Genomic DNA, 19,592 nt, shown 5'->3' on the forward strand with positions numbered 1-19,592 from the left:
CTCAAAAGACTTAAATCGCCCATGTCTTCAATACTTGACACACCACTCCCGTTAAAAATCAGAAATCAAATATAAATTTAACAAATCGCTGATTCTCCGGAAAAGTAAAAATATGTTTTAAAAAGGCTTAGCATATGGAGCAAAACTATTCCAAAGTTGTAAGATAAATCTTTAATTTGCTCTCTATGTCACTATTCCGGAGAATCAGCGAAATCTACTTATATCAACTTATTCTTGCTTTCGTTTCTGGAATCAATAAAAATGTTTCATTAGACCTACTTTGGTTTTCTGCCATTTCATATTTTATATTAGTTGAGAAAAAAATTTTTGTTAAAGCAACTGATCTAAGGTGAAGAATGTGATCTGTAAGGAACCTAGTTGCACATGACCACACATCAAGTTATTCAAACAATAATAATTGATGAATCGGTATAGTATGACATACCGATCTGGCGGGTTCTTTGTTTCAAAGGTGGACGGTAGATCTGTTCACAGATACGTTCGTGGGATTTATTCATCGGAATGACCGATCGCCAATCATTGGTAATTTAAAGTAAACCACACATCATCAATTTTCTTAATTATCTTATCCCCCTTATTTTCTCCGGTGCACTAATTGATAATTACTTCAACATCAAAACCTCAGTCAGATTTATTTTGTTTGCTTTACGTTTGCATTTACGATCTATTACTCGTCAATTCAATTGGTCTTTAGATTTATGTATAACATACTCACACTGCGCTTGGTTCATTAATCTTTTTTTCATATTTCCTGTTTTAACCATTCGTTAAAAATCCAAATTAGTCTAGTTTCTTACGTTATTATTTACGATAGCCACCAGTCATAAATAAACAGACGTATAGATGTATAGTAATAATCGATTTGCGATACAACAGAGAAAAGTGACTGACCTAAAGGCAAAACCATAACGATACGGTCATGGTAATGACGCAAGCGAAAACCAAAGCCTCTAATCAGATTCTAGATCCTTCGGTATTTGCCATGATGGTACCTACAAAATAATCGGTTCAGCCGCACACATGGATTAAATAATTACCCATGTGTGACCGTTTTAAAGACGATGTTATCAATACAATGGTAATATTTTAAGTTCTCTTGCCCCGAGGACCAAAATCGAATGGTTTCCTCTGTTCTGATGGTCAATGTTGCCAGGTCTACTGGTTATGTGCTTTTGTTTTACAACTATTTTTAGTGTTATAGTAATTTAGAAAAAGTTTGTGTGTCCAACATAAAAATTTCAAACAAATTAAGTAAACCAAGACAGACTATATCCAAACTTACAATGGAATGACGTAATATTGTAACAGAATGGTAAATGTGACAAATATAGAAGAAAACATCACATTCACAAAATTTTCTTTTTTATTGAATTGTTATCTCACTCTATCTTAATTTGAATTTTACCATAAGATTTAATCTTAATTTTTCTTTCTTTTCCCAAATGTAATGCTTAATGGTATATTGATAACAAGCAGTACGGTTGTCATAAAAAAACACAAGCGAAAGAGAAAAAACCTAAATTAGGCAAACGAATAAAGATTGAAGTTTCGTCCAGACACTTTGGGTTCACTTAAACATTCCTAGGCAAAGATCTCCCTCTGATGCTCTTAAGGACAAAATGTCTTTCTAACATTTTGGTAGAGAATTAAACTACCTACAATTTTTAACTTTAGACTTTTGCTGAATTCTGCCAAGAAAACAATATACAGATCAAAGATCAAAATTGTTTTCAGGGACTCACAGGTCTTGACATACAAAACAAAAATAATTTACGACACAAGAAACTTAATTAGAAGAAAAATTCCTTTCAGTTAAAATAAAGTAGTTGAAATACTCTGAAAGTATTTCAACAACTTAAAAAACTGTAACTTTTGAAACCTAATTATAGTAAAATCTTGGTAGGTTTACAACACTTGTGCTTTTGTAAATTTCAGTCTTTTAGAAGGTTTAAGACACTTATAGATAGATTCTAGAAAAAAATTTAAAAAAATTCTGGGAAAGCATTGGACACTTCCAGGACACTCCAAGTTTTAAGAAGTTATCGGTAGTATTTAGAATCCTCTGGCATTTCGAAAAGATTGTACAGATCCTTAGCAAATTTTTGGCAATATTTAGTAGTATTTAGAAGAAAAAAATCCTGGAAAGGCTTAGGACATTTGTCGAGGCCTCTGGCATTTCTAAAATAATTCTAGACTCCTTTAGTAAATTAAAAATTATGGGTAGATTTAGAAGACATTATAAAAAAAATCTCTTAAAATTTAGGATACTAGCATCCTCTGTCACTTTTTGGGAGCACTTTCAAAATTCTAGTAGATCTAAGCAGATTTTGAGTAGTATTTAATGAACTATGACGTTTCTGAAAGATTCTAGAGCTCTTTGGCAACTATTAAAAAATTCTTGGAAAGTTTAGGACCTTTGTAGAAGTCCTCTAGCTGTTTTTATCAGGTTAGCAGTAGTATTGAGAAGCCTCAAACATTTCCAAAAAATTCTAGAGGCTTCTCGCAAATTTTAAAAATCTCTTGGAAAGCATAGAACATTTGTGGAGGCATCTGACAAATGTTAAAAGGTTTGAGTGACCTCTGCCTTAATGTTTTATATGCAAATTTAATAGAAAATATTTTTTTCTACTCCTATAGGGATATTGGTTCATTCCTTCAACAGTTTAGAGAACGCATAAGTAGGCAATTGTCAACGGTTGAACGAATACAGAATCCTAGACTTTCCGCAACTGTGCGATATGAAATAGACCAATTACAGCTAATCTTGAACGTAAACCAAATAATTCTTCTGATTGTCATCCTCACTGACAGTTGGCATCAATACATTTGTCGTCAAATTTTCGTCCTAGTGCGACGTCTTATTCACCCTTGTTGTACAATATACTATTCTCTACACTTTTGTACTATTTCCAACTTTTGCGGCCTCTGATCTCATCTTAATTTGGTTTGGTTGTCAAAATATGATTCACAATAATTTGGTGTCAAGTGAAGTCCCATAAAAATGGATATTGATAATCACTAAAAATAGACTTTAAATACATACAAAAAAAAGAAAAGGTAAATAAAGAAGTGTAAAAAGATTTATAAACTGTTAGTTGGACATTTTCAAGATCAAATTTTTAAACTAAATAAGTTTATGACAAAGAATCATAAAACACACCTTATTTTTGTCATAATATTGACTCTAGACGTAATAACCAATATAATTCCCTGTAGATAGGTTATCCAGGCAATATTTTCTTCTTAACCCCCATTGAAACTTAAATAGCAACTATACTTTTTTGTTGATAAGAATAGAACAACAAAAGATTAAATATGCTTTTAATTAAATTATCTAATAATGTTTTTGCACAATAAACAGTTAAAAATGAAACACTATTTGCGTTACACCCATTATTGACTAATTAATTGGCTATTTAAAGTAAACAGGCAATTTTCGCAGATAATGACTAATTGATAATCAAACTTGCTTAGGCGTAGCGCTTTTCTTTTCTTTGCATTTGTTTGCTTTATGTTTGCAGGGAAAAAACGAGACTTCCGCAGTGGCCGCCTAATCAAAATAGCGGCAAAATTAGATTTTCTATTTTTAATAGGTGTTGTACTGGTTATTAATTTGTTGTGCAGTTTAGGTAGGTTTCGTTGTCACCTCCTACAAAATGACATTTAAAAAGTTCTGTATCGTAATTGATATTGCTTATATAACATTTTAGATCGATCGATTGGTGTTTGGTCCCACTGCTTATACAGCTTTTAAGATTCTCCATGTAAATGTAAGCTATCCGGGAGAAAAATATTTATTTTTAACCCTTCCTCTTTATTTACAAATGGCCGGATTGTAAACTTCTGGGCCTGAGAACCGAAAGGGTGAAGCCGAAGGATCCCGTTTTCTTTTAATGCAGAAACCCAATACTAATTGGTGTACCATCAATTAGGATTACACCTTCGTTTGCATATAAGGATTTCAGATCGAATAACGTCCCTGACTTTTCTGTAAAAGCATTCCTGATTGATGCGGTGACGAGTTCAGAAAAATTAAGCAGTCCAACCCTGTAAAAAATTCTCCCCTCGCACTTTTCGGAGCGTTTTCGGCCTAACAACCCTTTCTTTGGCAATTATTCTTTCTGGCATGGCCCCGAGCTTTTTCTTCTTGGAGACATTAAATCTGAATTATCAGTTGGAAAACATTTATATAGCAAATATTTTACTTATGGCCGTCTTATAAAACTTACTAACGAATGGATAATCGAAGTTGGGTCGTCGAATTTTTGATGGCCCACTGAATTGCTTTCCGCGGCAACGTAACGCTAATTATTATAAAATTTACAAACTCTTTCTCAGATACTCTCTATCTGATACGGAGAAGGCAATAATTTGATTAATCGAGCTCCAGCCATTAATAAAACTCCCTTTCCGACGCCCCGAAACTTTTTCATTAAAATTATTTCTAAAATAACATATCCGAAGATAAAGCGCTCTCCCCGTGGCAGTTCTAATTACGCAATGGCTTATAATTGCATTACTCCACGTTCAAACCTTATTGATCCTTCAACTTTTACTCCCTAAAATAAGAATCCACATTCATGCCGCCTTCAACTTTAGCTAATCTCCTTCATTTACGAGAGAACTTAAAACTCAACAGCCCTTCTTTCCAGTTTTTAGGCCTCCTTTTTACAGGACCGGAATCAGATCAGGAAACCCACCACATATTCGACGAGTAACTGATATATCAAAATTTGTCAAAAAAGTAATATGAGAATTATACCTTCATCTAATATAATTTGATGTTTTAACAATGATTATTTCCTTCCTATCAATTTTGACCAATCGCTATCAAGAATTAGTATAACAAATGTAAATTTTAAGTGGAAAAATCACTTAACAACTGTCAACTTAGCTGTCAGCAGTCTTTCCGGAAAAAAATTCGAAAAAATTTCACACTCCTCACAACAACATAAAGAATAGTGTTACCCTTTCTAGCTTGAAAGTTATTGTTCTTATTAATTATTGTTCTTATTGTTTTAATTAAAATAAAATGTTTATTTAACTCAGGAAATAATCTTACCAAATATCCCTCGTGCATCTAATTTTTCCTGTGGAAAAATTAAATGCACTAGGGATATTACCCCCGAAAAATTGGTAAAGGAAGGTTTCTCTCGCATTTTATGACCGTATAATATGCAAAAGAGAACAAAAAGCCTACTCAATGTAACTATGAAGCAAATTATGATTCAGTTTATTGAGTAAATGATGGTTTATCGTATTATTGAACAGTATTATTTCTATATTACTCTAACGGGTGTAAACGTATCAATTCACGTTTATAAAACGTTGTCAACAAAAATTGAGTTTTCATAGCAGAGGCCATATTGTTAGAAATTCAAAAGTGACAGTTTATGTCATCTACAGTCATTTCATTTCAAAGTTCAAATTTCTATAGCCTTAAGTAGCCTAACAAAATCATACAAGTTTCAAGTTTTTGGATGTCCAAGATCTGTTTACGTCCTGGCAGCATAATTTTATGGAGAAAAGAGGAGCAAACGCACTTTCAAAAGCCATTCACTAACGCTGATCAACTCGCTAAATTAAATGAAACAAGTATGTACAAAGGAGCATATTTCTTCTAAATTTATGAAAAAACTAAGGTAATAAACGAAATCCCTGATGAAAATTTGTTAAACCAACTCAAATAATGTGATTTGACAAATAACCTATTTTAGCAAAATGTCGCATTTACAAAATGTTGAGAAGTTTGGCGACATTGTTTATCTATGACATAATGATCGTATATGACGTGAATGAAGTTTTCGTTGGCGTTTTCTTATATTTCATTATTATTCTGATCCAATCACAGGCGAATTACAGAAAATATTTCCCTCATATGTAAAATCTCCCATATGAGGAGCGGTGTTATCGAAAATTACAGCAATAATTTAATTTGTATTTTTAATAACAATTAAAAGTTTTAATTGATTAAAGAATCTTGTAATGTTTAAATTGTTACTTTAATTTATTTAATATATGTTGGATTCTGTTAGATCCCCAATAATCACGTAGACCAAAAATATGTACACCATGATCTAGGTACGATGGATAGATTTTGACTTTGTAACTTTGTAATTGTGTGAAAGTTTGCATTAAAATCATTGAAAGAGAACTCAGTCTCAGTTTTTGTGTGGAAAAGTCATCGCTTGAATTCGTTATGCGACAAGTTTCTTCTGTTTTTAATAATTTTCTTCATTCGAAAAATATTCTCCAAAATAACATTTGTGCTTAAAAATTCTCTGATGATTCTAAAATTCTACAAAAGAAGATAAATTCATGAAGTTATGAGATAAAAAGTTTTCAGGCAAATATATTGGTAATTTTTTTGCATACGTGCAACTACCGATAATTATCAATCACCATGCCATGGAGCCAATATTATCAATATCAAGTTTCATTTCATGCAACCAAACAGCATTTTATTATAAGATGCTGTTTGTGTTAAACGTATAATAACTACTTACTAGCAACTAGCTATCTAACTAATAATTATTAAAGTTTGTGCAATAAAAATACTGTTATTTTAATGAATTAGCAGTCGAGCAGCTCCTGGGCTCTTATTCTTGAAAAGAGGGAGCGAGATTTGTGAGAAGAAGTGTTGATAGAATGTGACAGAAGAGTTGACAATACCAGCCTCCTGTCATATTCTGCATACCTTTCTTTTGGTAACTTCCCTCGTGTCAAGAATAAGCACCATGATATCATGGTGTGTCTGGTTGATGATGGTTCCACCGGGGAAAGTTCTTTTTCATCGTTACCTCTCAACTTCATCAGAGTTTGACGATATTCCTGATCCAGCTAGAGGTGCGATTGTGATCCTGTCATTTTTACCAATGCATTTTCAGTTGCTCCAGCTTTAGTCAAGCTGGTGAAGAAGTTCTGTGTGGATGACTCGTGAGTTTAAAATTTAGATACATTTTGTCCTGCGTTTTTCCTGAATATCATGTTTACTTTTGTATTTAATTTTGTTCCACTGGAATGTTGTTATTATACCATTCATTAGTTTTGCAGTTGGAATTAGAGGTCAGGAATAGTATATTCTATATTAAGAGCGGAAAGTATATATTTGCCGCTTGCACATGAAATTTGCAGCTTGAGGCGAAGCCAAACGCTGCAATCATGTAAAAGCGGCAAAAGTACTTTTGGCTCGAAATATAGACGATATTTTTTCGACGACTGCTGTGGGGTGGATTAGAAGGACAACTCACATCATTTTCGTCGCTCGAACTCATTGTCACCGATAAATCACTTTGACGGAATGTGGTTATTTCAAACAGGTATGTCAAGCGTTGTTATGGAAACGCCGAAAAAAGTTGGTGACTAGATTGTTAGTAGAAAGCGAAAACGCTCTAGAGCAGAAAATCTCTCTTTCTGCTCGCGCGCGGCAAATAACCCCTTTCTGCTTCTAAATGGAAGCGTACATGAGGTACTTTCAAAGTAAGTCGTCGAAAATAGTATATTTCATTACCAGTACAGAAATGAGGATTTTTCCGTGCGCGCGTGACTAATTCTCGTGTGAGGCGCAGCCGAACACGGGAAGTCATGCAAGAACGGAAAATCCATTTCTGGACGAGTAATGAACGATATTTTTTATTATACTTAGGTACCTGAAATCAACATAAACAAAAAATATCGCAAAAAATTATTAAGAAAATCGGGAATATTTATTTTTATTTTTAAAACAGTAAAAATGTAAGTACATACAAGTCAAATTAACAAAAAAAATACAAGTAGGTAATTCTAAGAAAATTAATTTTGGACAGAACCGTTATTATTAATAGTAATATTTATTGTACAATTCGTATTATTGTTGAAGCTCAATCCCTTTTGCATTTCTTTTTGTTGAACTAAAGACTCTGCTAAAGATGTTGAAGCGGAGTGTTCGTGTGTGCTTTGGTTCTCTTGAGTGACTGTTACAGATGTTGTAGTTTCCAAGTTACAAGGGCTAAACAACTTCCGTGATACTTCAATTTTTCTTTGTATGGACTCTTCTATATATCCTTCTGCTACATTGGAAGAAAGCCATCCTCCGTGTCTTTTCAAAGTGAGCAAATCACCGCCGTTTTCCACCAACATGGTTGCCGAAAAGCGCCTTAGCCCATGTCGGGTATATTCTTCGGGATTTTTTAGTTTTAGGTATTTTGCAATAAGTTTTGGAATACCACTGATAGTATGGCACCCAACATGTTGAGCGTAACATCTTTGGTTTCGGTATGCAACAAATAATCTTCTACTCTCCATATGTTTAGGGCGGAGATCTGCGTATTTACGGTAAATTGTACAGGGATCGAATTTGCAATTTTCATTGGTAATGGTAAAACTTCTTGACCTGTGAGTTTTTCCATCTCGTAAGAACACGACAAGGAAACGCCCATTATCTTCCACATCATCTAAACTCAAACGTATTAAATCATCTCTGCGGCATGCACCGAAGATGCCAAACACTAAAATTACTTTTGCTAGTAGATATTCTCCATCTGAAGCTTCACATAAAAATTTGGTTACTTGTTCTGCTGTAAGAATCTTGGATTTCTTTGGTATATATCCTACAGCTTGTCGTTTCAAAAAAGCAATCGTTTTTGGATATTGATGGTGAGTATTTTCTTTTATTGCCAAACAACTCTTTAACCTAGAGAATCGACTCCATAAAGTGGAGGATTTCATAGTGTTGGCTTTTTCAGAAAAATATACTAAAAGAATATCGTCACTCACAATTTTGATTCGTTTCTGAGTCCGCCATTCGGTAAAACTGTTATATTCTTGTTCATATCTCAACCTGGATTTCACTGGTAATAAATCTGCACTCACTTCTGCCGCTCGTTGTAAGATATTTTCGGGAATATCCCGATTTTCTTCACAATCTGAATTCATTTTTGCAAAATGTAGTAAATACATAAATACTTAATTTTCACTGACAGAAAATAAAATTTGTCATTAATAAATAAATCGTTGCTATAGACACATTACTCGTTTCTTTTTTTTCTTCGGGTTACCATAGGATATCTAGTATCATGGATATCTATGTTTATTATTAAGCGCACGGAAAGAGGGATCGGGAAAAAATTTCCGTGCGCTGTTCCGAAAATGTCATATTTACTGTATTTTATAAACAGTTGAAAATGTAGTATTTTCTGTTAAGTATAATAAAAAAGTACTTTTTTGAATCAATCTACAACAAAAATAAATGTTTTTTTTATACGTCAGCCCTTGATAGAGCTCGAATCAGCTAAGAAAAGGCCACGGCCGTCATCAAACGATGATGTCACGATCTCTGTACGTCTCGCTTTAAATATTGCTGCCTTCGTTACTTTCCAAGTTGATGCAGCGAGTCAATGGCGTGCTATTCTCTGCTCAGTGAAATGAAATTTAATTAACGTAAATAGGTGTAGTTTTTGCTTTTTCATTTCATAAATTGTATTAAAACAGGATAGGTAAGTAGGTTTTATAAAACAAACCAAATACATATACATACATAATATTGACGCTTTGAGAACAAAATTGGCCTAGGTCTCTGGTCCCATTTCTTTAAATATTAATTTAAAAAATAAACAAGAAAACAAGCAAAGGGTAAATTAAAAAAACATACAGTGTGTTTCGGTTAAAAAGATCTGTGCAAATTATTTTTCTGCTGTAGCTGCAGGGTGATGATTGATGAAGAATATTAAATACCAATTAGTTTAAATCCAAATTATATAACTTAACTTAGGGCAATGTTAACCACAAAAAAACATTGTCTTGGGGCAATTAATCAATTATTGGAAGATAAAAATAGGCAGCTGGTTTCTTTTTTCAATTATTCTTAATTTGAAGGTCCTACAGTGCAGCTAGACCTTGAAAATGAAGTCTCAAAGTAACTTTCAGCTTGCCTTTGCATCGTTTTTGATATACAGGGTTTCATGAAGAAGAGGTAATATTTAAAATTTGTTATCTTTGTTAAATTTAATAATCATATATTTTTATAAATTTGATAATTTTGTTTATTTATAAATACATATACATATACAAATTACGAATTCATAACATAAAACAAAAATCCAAAACTTAGTCTAGGAGTGAGCATCCTAATTCTTCTTCGGATAAACTGGCATCACATTCATCATCATCACCAGAATCTTCATCGCTATCGTCAGATGAACCAGTGTTAACAGTAAAAATAAGCTGGTCCACTGTATCATCAAAAATATGCTCTTTTTTTATGAGCTCCTCTTCATACTTTTTTACATGCTGGCAAATGTCAAACCACTCTTTTTCAGACACCTCTTGAAATTTTTGTTTTGTTAAAGCTTCGGTATCAGACAATTTAAAAGTGGTATTATGAGCTGCTACCCAATTTTTAACCAAAGCCCAAATTTTTTCTATTGGGTTTAATTCTGGATAGTAGGGTGGTAAACGCAACACAAGATGCCCATGTTGTTCTAACAGCCTATCTAAGTTATATTGTGGAGGAAATCTAAATTTATTTTCTTGTATGATTTGATACAGCTCTGGCTTTGTTAAATGAGGATCTGCTGGGATTCCTTTTTCCACTAGCCAACTTAACATATCTCCTTTTTTAGTAGCCGTTGTAATATTTTTGTTAACAGTAACATTGTGGTAGGCTGCATTGTCTATAATAAGGACTGAGCGGTCAGGTAAATTAGGAAGCAATTGCTTTTTTACCCAAGTCATGAAATTCTCATGGTTCATATCATCATGATAATCTCCTGCTTTTAAACCTAAAAAAAAAAAAAAAATCATAGTACAAACATTATGTGTCTTATATGATGTGTAAAATGTGGTTAAACTTATTAATTACTTGTTATATAAACTTATTTTATTTAAGCAGGAGGAAGTACTTAAGTAGGTTTGAGGTGTACATAAATATTACCTGACTTAAATATAAGCAATCCATTTTCAATAAATCCTTTTTCTCCACCTGCGTGCACTATTATAAGGCGTTGTCCTTTAGAAATTGGTTTCCTTTGTCCTTTGTCATGAATCTGACTACTGTGAATGTATGTCTCATCTGTATATACAATATTGCGACCTTCTGAGCGGTATTGCACCAATTTTTTAAAAAAATTTATTCGTTTTAAGCGAATGTCATATGATTCACACAAGAATTTTCTTTTGTCTGGTGTCTCCTGCCACCTACAAAAGATAAAGTTATTTTGATGTACATGATTGCCAAGATGTAAAACATACTTAAATCCAATGTTCTTAAGCAATCGCCCTAAGCTGCTTACACTAATGGATTCAGTCAAGATTTGCTGGTCAATAATTTTTTGCAAAATACCTGTAAGATAAAAAATAATCCCATTTTAGTCTAAATTTTGTTGTTTTAAATTTTCAATTAACACATTATCAAGGTTTATACATATAGCAAACTAGGCTTACATTTAATTGTAAAAAACATGGTAAGTTCTGCTAGAAAAACTCTGAAGACTCTGTAGGTATACCTAATGTATTATAAACTTACCTTTTAATGTTGGAAGTTTTTTCTCAAGAATATAGAAATCATAAATAATTTCTCTGATTCTTTTGATTTCATCAGGTTTGATGTTATCCAATTTTAATTTTTTAATCTGTCCCTTCTTTGTAGGAGTCTGAAATGATGAGCTTGGCCCTCCCCATTCAACATGTAGTGCTTCTCTAGATATCTTCTGCACAGTAGATCTAGACACCCCTGTAGCTGCTATAGTTCTCTCTCTAAAATGATATTTATTATATTATTCAACGTTTTCGTCGTTTTTAATCAAAGACAATACCTGTAGTTTTTCAAAGGAATGGAAACTCCTTCTGCTTCTTTCTTCATAAATTCTAAGACGTTACTTACAATTTCACGCCCTTGGCTGTGTATCACAACACCTTTCTTCCCAATCTTTTTTGGAGACATTATGACAAATTAACGATTTTTACTTATAACACGTGAACTCAAACTGCGACCATCAACAATACCATTACAACCAAAACACCAGACTAAAACGGAAACTAACCTAACCTAATTTTTAAACTCAACCTGTCCGCCACTACATTTTTTTAAACTTGGCAACATCGTTTAGAGTGCCGGCTAGTAAAAGCATGTAAAAGGGTCCATCTGTCCCTGGCCGCACCCGCATTTGTTTTAATTGTGCCCAAGTAAAAAACCGTACTACGTTGCCAAGTGGCTTTTTGACCGCTTAAGAATTTATTTTCGGGAATATTTTAATAGGACGCCTCTGATTATATCTAATGCGACGGCAACTGTAGAAGGAGAAAGAAATAGTTTTAAAAACTGCGTCATTGATGATGCGGTGGCCTTTTCTCATCTGATTCGAGCTCTACATACATGATACAACTATTTTAACCTAACTATTCATACTTTTTCTTTTTGAAATTAGTTAACTCTACATTAGCCAAAGCTGCTGTACTAATATCCTCATCCCTGACTGACGGATTAACTCTTAAAAATTTAAAACTTGTTTCAAATTGTAAGTAGGTAAACATTTAAATAAACAATTGCTCAGCAAAAAAGCAAAAATATATCTCGGATATTTTTTTTGTTCGACTTTAACGAGTGCCTTTATTTCGAGTGGTGCACATAATATATTCGCAGTGGAACAGGAAATAAAAGAAAATTCCGAACAATAGAAAACAAGGGACAGTAGACCTCGCCTAGATGTGCAATTCCACCCGCTCACTAGTTCATATGCGGAAGGACGACGCACCTCGAATGCATTTCTCGGTCGTAAAGTCACCACCTACGTCCACTGGAAGCTCCGGTTTAGTCCGGTCGTTTCAGATAATTTGTCCCGAAATTCTGTTACCCTTACTTTATATTGTATATATTGAAAATCAAACAAAAAGAGACTGACGGTCACAACGGCAAAACTTATCAGGATTGGAAAAATGTAGAAACAAATTCTCAATAAAATCTTATGTCAGGAGTCACTAAAAACTCTGCAAACCTCCCAAAAATCATTTTTTTTTTAGAAATACTTTTAACACCCATTTATTCACAAAAAACTTTAAAATTGGATGACAGAAACAATGAACATTATGGAATTATTGACAAATGGAACTGGTTTGACCGGGTTTGACTGTTCCTTTTAAAGTTGTTAAATTTTTAAATCTTTTGTAGAAAAAATATTGTATGTGCTATTAAATTCCAAGACTTTTCATAAATATTCTAAAATTTTCTGAGTTTTCTAAAATAAATTTAGACTTGACAGAGGTACCTCTTAAACTAAAAATATTCTAAAGGGTGCCAGTTTTTACAACGTTGACAGAAAGACAGCAACAAAACATCAAGCATTCAGCTATCTTACAAAATTGCTATGAAATGCTAGCACTAGCCAATTAGTAACATCGATCCATTGTAACGATTAAACCTATTTAACTTGATACACTTCCACTACTTCGAAAAAATCATGTGAATTTTGACTAATCACGTGATCTTAAAAAAGTATCAGATCAGTATCAACATTTTTTTTTTATTATTTTTTAATTACGCATTTGACAAATTTATTTAAGTTAAAACAATCAGGCGATATTAATAATTTATTATTAGAGATTTTAAAAAATAAAAAAAAATAAACGTCATAAAAAACAGATTCTACAAAAAACATGATTATATATTGTTCCTGCGCCGAAATAGAATCGAAAATGGTCGATTTGGCAACACCACAAAAAATATAACTATTGTTTATTTTTAACTTTGCAAATATTTCCTACAAAAATAGAAAAATCGTCAGTTTAGCAACTTTGTAGGAATGTGAAACAAAATTCGGAAACTTGGCAACATTGCAGAAATGTTATTATGGTTATTTTTTACAAATATGATCGATTTGTCAACGTTGCAAAAGAATTTGTACAAAATTAGAAAAAAGCTACAGTTTGGCAACGTTGAACAAATGTGAATATTTCTAGTTTTTAAAAAATGTTTGATTTGGAAACGTTGAAAAAATTTTGTACAAAATTAGGAAAATTGTCAGTTTGGCAACATTGGACAAATGTGATTATTGTTTGACAGTGTTGCGTTAAAACCAAATTGAAGATGGTTTTTCCTAAAAAGGAAGATTTGGCTGTTGCAAAATTATATATAAAAAGTGACAGTTTTGCAACGTTGTAGAAATGTGATTATTGTTCATTTACACGATTTGGCAAAGTCACAAAAAATTTTGTACAAATTTAAAATAAATTCTAGTTTGGCAACATTGTAGAAATGTGGGTCCGGTTTGTTTCTACGAAAATAGATGACTTGGCAACGTTACGAAAGTTTGTTCAAAATTAGGAAAACTTCAAACGTCAGTTGTTCACTTACACGAAAATGGACGATTTGCCAACATAATAATAAATTTTGTACAAAATTAGAAAAATTGTCAATTTGAAAACGTTGTAGAAATGTGGTTATGGTTCGTTCTTCTTAAAGTGAACAATTTGGCAACGTCACAAAAAATTTTAATACAAATTTAAAAAAATTATAGTTTGGCAACATTGTAGAAATGTACCTACTAGAAGAGGTACCTACTGTTTATTTCTACGAAAATAGATGACTTGGCAACGTTGCGAAAGTTTGTTCAAAATTAGGAAAACTTCAAACGTCAGTTTGCCAACTCTGTAGAAATGTGATTATTATTCGTTCTTTTAAAAATGAATCTGGCAACGTTGAAAAACGTTGTCGTACTAGATTAGAATAATTGTCAGTTTGACAACACTGCGGACATATTATTGTTCGTTATTACAAAATTGATCGATTTGTCAACGTTCCAGAAATTTCGTAGAAAATTAGAAAAATTGGTATCGTTGTAAAAATTTGGATATTGTTCGTTTTTTTGAAAATAGGTGACGATGTAAATATAGGATTATTTGCAAGTTAATCAGTTAATTAAAAAAAAATTAAACAAAGGGTCAGTTTGGCCACGCTGTAGAAATGTGTGTATTGCACGTTTTTCTTAAAGTGGACGATTTGGCAACGTTTAAACAGAAACAAAGTGTCAGCTTGGCTACATTGTAGAAATGTGGTTATTGTTCGATTTCACGATAATGGATGTTACAAAAATTTCTTAAATAATTAGAAAAATTGTCAATTAATTTATTTTTATAAAAATCATTGATTTGGCAAAAATTGTGTACAAAATGCGAGAAAAAGTGTAATTTTGGCAATAAATGTAGAATTGAGGTTATGGTTAATTTTATCTAAACTGGACAAATTGGAAACGTTTCAAAAAAATTTCGTAAAAAATTAGATAAATTGTCGGTTTGGCAACATTGTAACCGGACAAAATAGAATCAAGTGATCAAGAGATCATAGAATTCAGGAAAAGAAACAATATACAGAGTGTTGGCATTTATTTACTTCCGGTATAATTTTCAAAATTATGGTCATTACGGGTTTTTCCATAAAACGGATCTTGGTAGAGTATTGTTACAAAAACCATTAACTAACAAAAACAATACTTAATTTGTAATTTCACATTTAATTTTATTTGGACATAATTATTTCCACTTGATAAAAATTATTGTTATTTCCGTTTTGATGGAAAATTTGCCCGGACTATAAGGGGCGCGGCGCTAGGCGGGGTTTTTAATTAATGCGCCTCGCAGGTGTCTGTCGCACAATCCGGCCACTGGCGCCCCACGTGGTGGTGGAACGAGTTTACAATAATACAATTTCAAACATTTCGATAATCACAAGGGGCATTAAAAAATATATTACATCAAACAAGATGCTGGCGTGTTGCTGGGTTAACTAGAAGACGGTCACAATCGATATGCGGGAAACCCCTCGACGAACCTTATTACTTATACCCCATAACCGATACAAAACAACCCCTTTATTATACTTTTGTGTTGAATGGAAATTAGTTTTCCAGTTTTTTTTTCGGACCTTTGTTGACAAATATTCGTTAAACTGTTAGATTCTTGCCTGACTTATGAAGACTCGAATGGTATTATTTTTCAATTTTGCCTCCTCCAGAAAATTGAAATATGTTATTATGTTTAAGCCTTGCCTGAACTTTAACGAGGTATTGTTCGTTCGTCTTAGCATTAACTTTCGCAATCGAATATTGAGTTAGTACTGATACGATCAAGGGGTTAGTTATAAATGGAAAACTGAAGCAATAAAGTACAAATAAAAAGTTAAGTAAAGAAACTTTAAACTGAAGTAAAAAAGTGTTTTTTTTTATTATGGCTAGTACTTGTACTTTGGAATAATTTTATTCTAAAGATAAATTTATGAAAAATGGGAAATCAGACGCTACTATTGGTCAATTTAAATTTCTAAAAGTAGTTAAAAAAGTCTTAAATACCCACCACATCCACAGAAACGCAACTTTTATTTAAACAAATCTTTATCTCTAACCGTTTTCAAGATCCCCATAGTGGCCCTCCTTATCCTGGACGTATATATGCACCTTGTATACCAGCTGTTTAAGATAAAGATGCACTGCATGGAAATCCTTGTAACAGATTCAAAATCGGATAAATTTAAAAAAGTTTTTATTAATATTTAGAAGAATGTGATTTTCGGAATTCTCGTTATTATTTATTTTTCAAAATGTATCAGAAAATAAAAATACTTTTTCATTGCATCTTTTCAAGCTCTACCAGCTAGGGTTTATGATATTTGCCTACCGTTTTGTTTCTTAGAAATCGTCATCAACTTTTATTTTTTTTATGAAGAATAAAAATAGTGAATTCAATAATGTTTAAAATAGTATTGACTTATAATTAAGATTAAACCTAAAACAAAACAGCCAAAATATAATCTTAGGAAACTTTGACACAGAAAGGAACTAAGTAAAAAACGACAAATGCAGACTGATTGCAGAGGAGACTGATAACACAGAAGAAGAACTAATGAAACTTGCTGAAACAACATTTAATGTCAAACATTGGTACCTGAATAATGAAGGAGCGAAACAAAAATCATGGATGAAAGAAAAAATTTTGTTACTGATGGAAGAACAATATACAAAGGGACATACAGATGAAAATCGTGAGACCAAACAAAAAGAATTGGATGAGAAATGCCAGGAAATAGAAGTTTTGCAACGCAAATTCGATGAATTCAAGTCCATACATAGAAAAGTAAGAAAAGGTACAGAAAAGTTTTAAAAAAATGTGGGAAAACTTGTAAATGCTGCAGGAGAGCTGATTGAGGACAGAAAAAATATTATAGAAACTTGGAAGAAGTATAATTATAAAACATATGTTGTTTTTTGATGAGAGAGGCCCCACTGACCTTATAATGTTACCAAATTAGTCTTATAAGTCACATGCTAAAGCTGTTTCTCAAAATAATTTATTAAAGAATTTATGGGATTTGCGAGCGAGAGTCACATACACAGTTTGGATTTATGAAGGGCATTGGTACAAGAGATGCACTTTTCTGTCTAAAGGTATTGTTCCAGCGCTGTAGGGATATGAACTGTAATATTTTTGCCTGTTTTATAAATTACCGTTCGATAGAATAAAACACGAAAAGATGATAGACGTCATGATGAATTCGGGGATGGATGATCAAGATCTAAGAATCATTCGAAACCTTTACTAGAACGAATTAGATCAACGAACAGTAGGCAAACTTTCTTCGAAAAGACAGGCAGTGCTGTATTCTGTTGCCACTCATATTTAATCTCTACTCAGAGAAAATTTTTAAAGAGGCCTTTGCGAATACCGGAAATTGGAATTTTGCTGAATGGAAAACAAATGAACAAGATCCAGGTATGCAGATGATGCAGTGGTTTTCACTGAAAAAAATTAACGACTTAATGAACAAAATAAGAGACGTCAGGGGCCTAATTCTTGAAAGCAGGGAACGGAATTCTCAAGAGAAGTGTTGATAGAATGTGACAGAGAAAGCTGACAATGGCGGGTTTCCTGTCACATTCTACAGGTCTTTCTCTTGATAATTCATTTCCATCGTGTCAAGAATACGCACCCAATAGGGCTTAAAAATTAACATTAGCAAGTAAAACCAATTCATGGTAATCAGTAGAGAAACTGGTGGAAGATACGGCTTAACGATCAACAATACACCAATAGACAGAGAAGCAAATTTCAACTATGATCAATGATAACTGGGACCATTCAGGTGTAGAATAGAGAAAGCAAGGGCCGCCCTCAACTGGGATGAAATGTGTCTTTACAGGAGGATGCTTAGAATATCATGGGTGATCAGAGAGACCAACACGGCAGTGATGGAAAGAATGAAGAAGAACTTGTAAGTAATGAACACCATCAAGAGAAGAAAGCTTGAATACCTCGGACATATAATGAAGAACGAAAGAAAATTCACTTTAAAAATCCTTTCTCCAAAGGAAAGTTTATGGTAAATTACCGTCGGAAGAAAAAGAATATAATGGCTTAACAACTAAAGAACATGGTTCTCAAAAACTAGTCAACAAAGAACAAAGTCATCATATCCAGGATGATCGCCAATATTTGGAACGAATTCTTCAAGTGAATAAAACAATATGACTATTTTTCTTTAGTAGATAACTAATCAGGTAATTTTTTGTTCTACCATGTGTTTTATTTGCAATTATGGTGATTTAAAAGCTGTTGTGTTTTATCTTCACAAAAATCAAAAGGTAAACTAGAGAGAGTTAGCCATCATTTAAAATAACTGTTTCTCTTCTTTTTTTTCATATTTATAAGTGGAGCTTTGTAAATAACACACATAACTGAAGAATGAAGAGCAAGAGGACCAAAAATGTAAAATGTGCACACACTGAAGATAAGAAAATGTAGATGAAGCAGAACTGGGTAATTGCGTGTTCTGAATTTTTTGACATAATTAACTTTGGTAAACTTTAACCGACCTTGACCATTGTATGATATGCATACAAAACATATAAATCGTTTAAGAAAAATCTCACAATTGGCATTTAAACGTTTAATTATCATACCAAGGTATAACAAAAAGGGTTTCTCGTAAAACTTCAACTGACAAAGCGAGTTTCAACCCCACACAACCGCTTTTAAGTGGAGGTTTACAAATTCCTTTGTCAGTTTTCCATAAAATAAACTGCGTCACAATTACAATACGGCATAAACATATCTTGGGCGCTCACTTGATTAAAGAGGTATTGTGGCTGACGTTAGAAGTGTTCTTGTCAGGCTGCAACCGAAAGATATTCTTATAAAACAAAGCACAAATAAGATAACTCCCTAAAGACTGATAGGAGTGATATAATGTGAGTGGGCATGTTAACATCCCCGATGGAAAAATCGATCAATATGCACGTAGGTATTTTCTTTTAATTTCGTATTCGATTTAAAAGTGTGAAAATTCATTCTTAAGTGATGCAAATATACGCAAAAATAATCGGATAAATTGACGCTTCCCAACAAAACAAGGCTCGCAAATCCCCGGCCCAGGAAAATTTTAAATCACACACAGGCGCTGCGAAAGCGGAGTAAAATCTCGAAGCCATTATTCATCCCAAGAAAAGTACGTATACAAAATTTTCCCTAAATAAATTAAGACTTGCTTGAAGAATGTTGGACCATTAATATTTTTAATGATAATCGTCCTAAATGAGAAATGACAATAATGTATG

The 19,592-nt window shown here is 32.8% G+C and overlaps 1 protein-coding gene and 2 long non-coding RNA genes across 4 annotated transcripts; 2 read left to right on the forward strand and 1 right to left on the reverse strand.

Moving 5' to 3' along the window:
• Positions 1–5,397: 5,397 nt before the first annotated feature.
• On the forward strand, positions 5,398–6,015 carry LOC145738974 (uncharacterized). The gene is made up of 2 exons (XR_014180891.1): positions 5,398–5,663; positions 5,739–6,015. It is a non-coding gene; the product is annotated as an uncharacterized LOC145738974 (long non-coding RNA).
• A 698-nt stretch (positions 6,016–6,713) lies between these two features.
• On the forward strand, positions 6,714–12,562 carry LOC145728401 (uncharacterized). Its single transcript, XR_014178082.1, has 2 exons — positions 6,714–6,957; positions 12,423–12,562. It is a non-coding gene; the product is annotated as an uncharacterized LOC145728401 (long non-coding RNA).
• LOC145728393 (uncharacterized) lies at positions 9,523–12,340 on the reverse strand. Of its 2 annotated transcripts, none has more exons than XM_081978610.1 (5): positions 11,811–12,340; positions 11,522–11,751; positions 11,248–11,338; positions 10,931–11,193; positions 9,523–10,766 (listed from the first exon to the last, which is right to left on the reverse strand). In XM_081978610.1, exons 1-5 carry the CDS (start codon positions 11,936–11,938, stop codon positions 10,105–10,107), a joined length of 1,374 nt encoding a protein of 457 aa, XP_081834736.1. In that variant the 5' UTR covers positions 11,939–12,340; the 3' UTR covers positions 9,523–10,104. The 2 variants fall into 2 exon arrangements, with proteins under 2 accessions (XP_081834736.1, XP_081834725.1); XM_081978599.1 differs by having other exon boundaries at positions 9,523–10,778.
• Positions 12,563–19,592: the final 7,030 nt, after the last annotated feature.

The sequence above is a fragment of the Ips typographus genome, linkage group LG1, assembly GCF_016097725.1.
Source record: "Ips typographus isolate SLU linkage group LG1, UJ_Ityp_2.0, whole genome shotgun sequence".
NCBI classification, from domain to species: Eukaryota; Metazoa; Arthropoda; class Insecta; order Coleoptera; family Curculionidae; genus Ips; species Ips typographus.

Bases quoted from the DNA above. Each gene is read 5' to 3' on its own strand.
- LOC145728393 (XM_081978599.1), bottom strand. From the start codon at position 11,938: ATGTCTCCAAAAAAGATTGGGAAGAAAGGTGTTGTGATACACAGCCAA. The intron at 11,339-11,521 runs GTAAGTTTATAA...TTTATCTTACAG, and splicing joins AAAACTTCCAACATTAAAAG to GTATTTTGCAAAAAATTATT. The intron at 11,194-11,247 runs GTATGTTTTACA...TATCTTTTGTAG, and splicing joins CTTAAGAACATTGGATTTAA to GTGGCAGGAGACACCAGACA.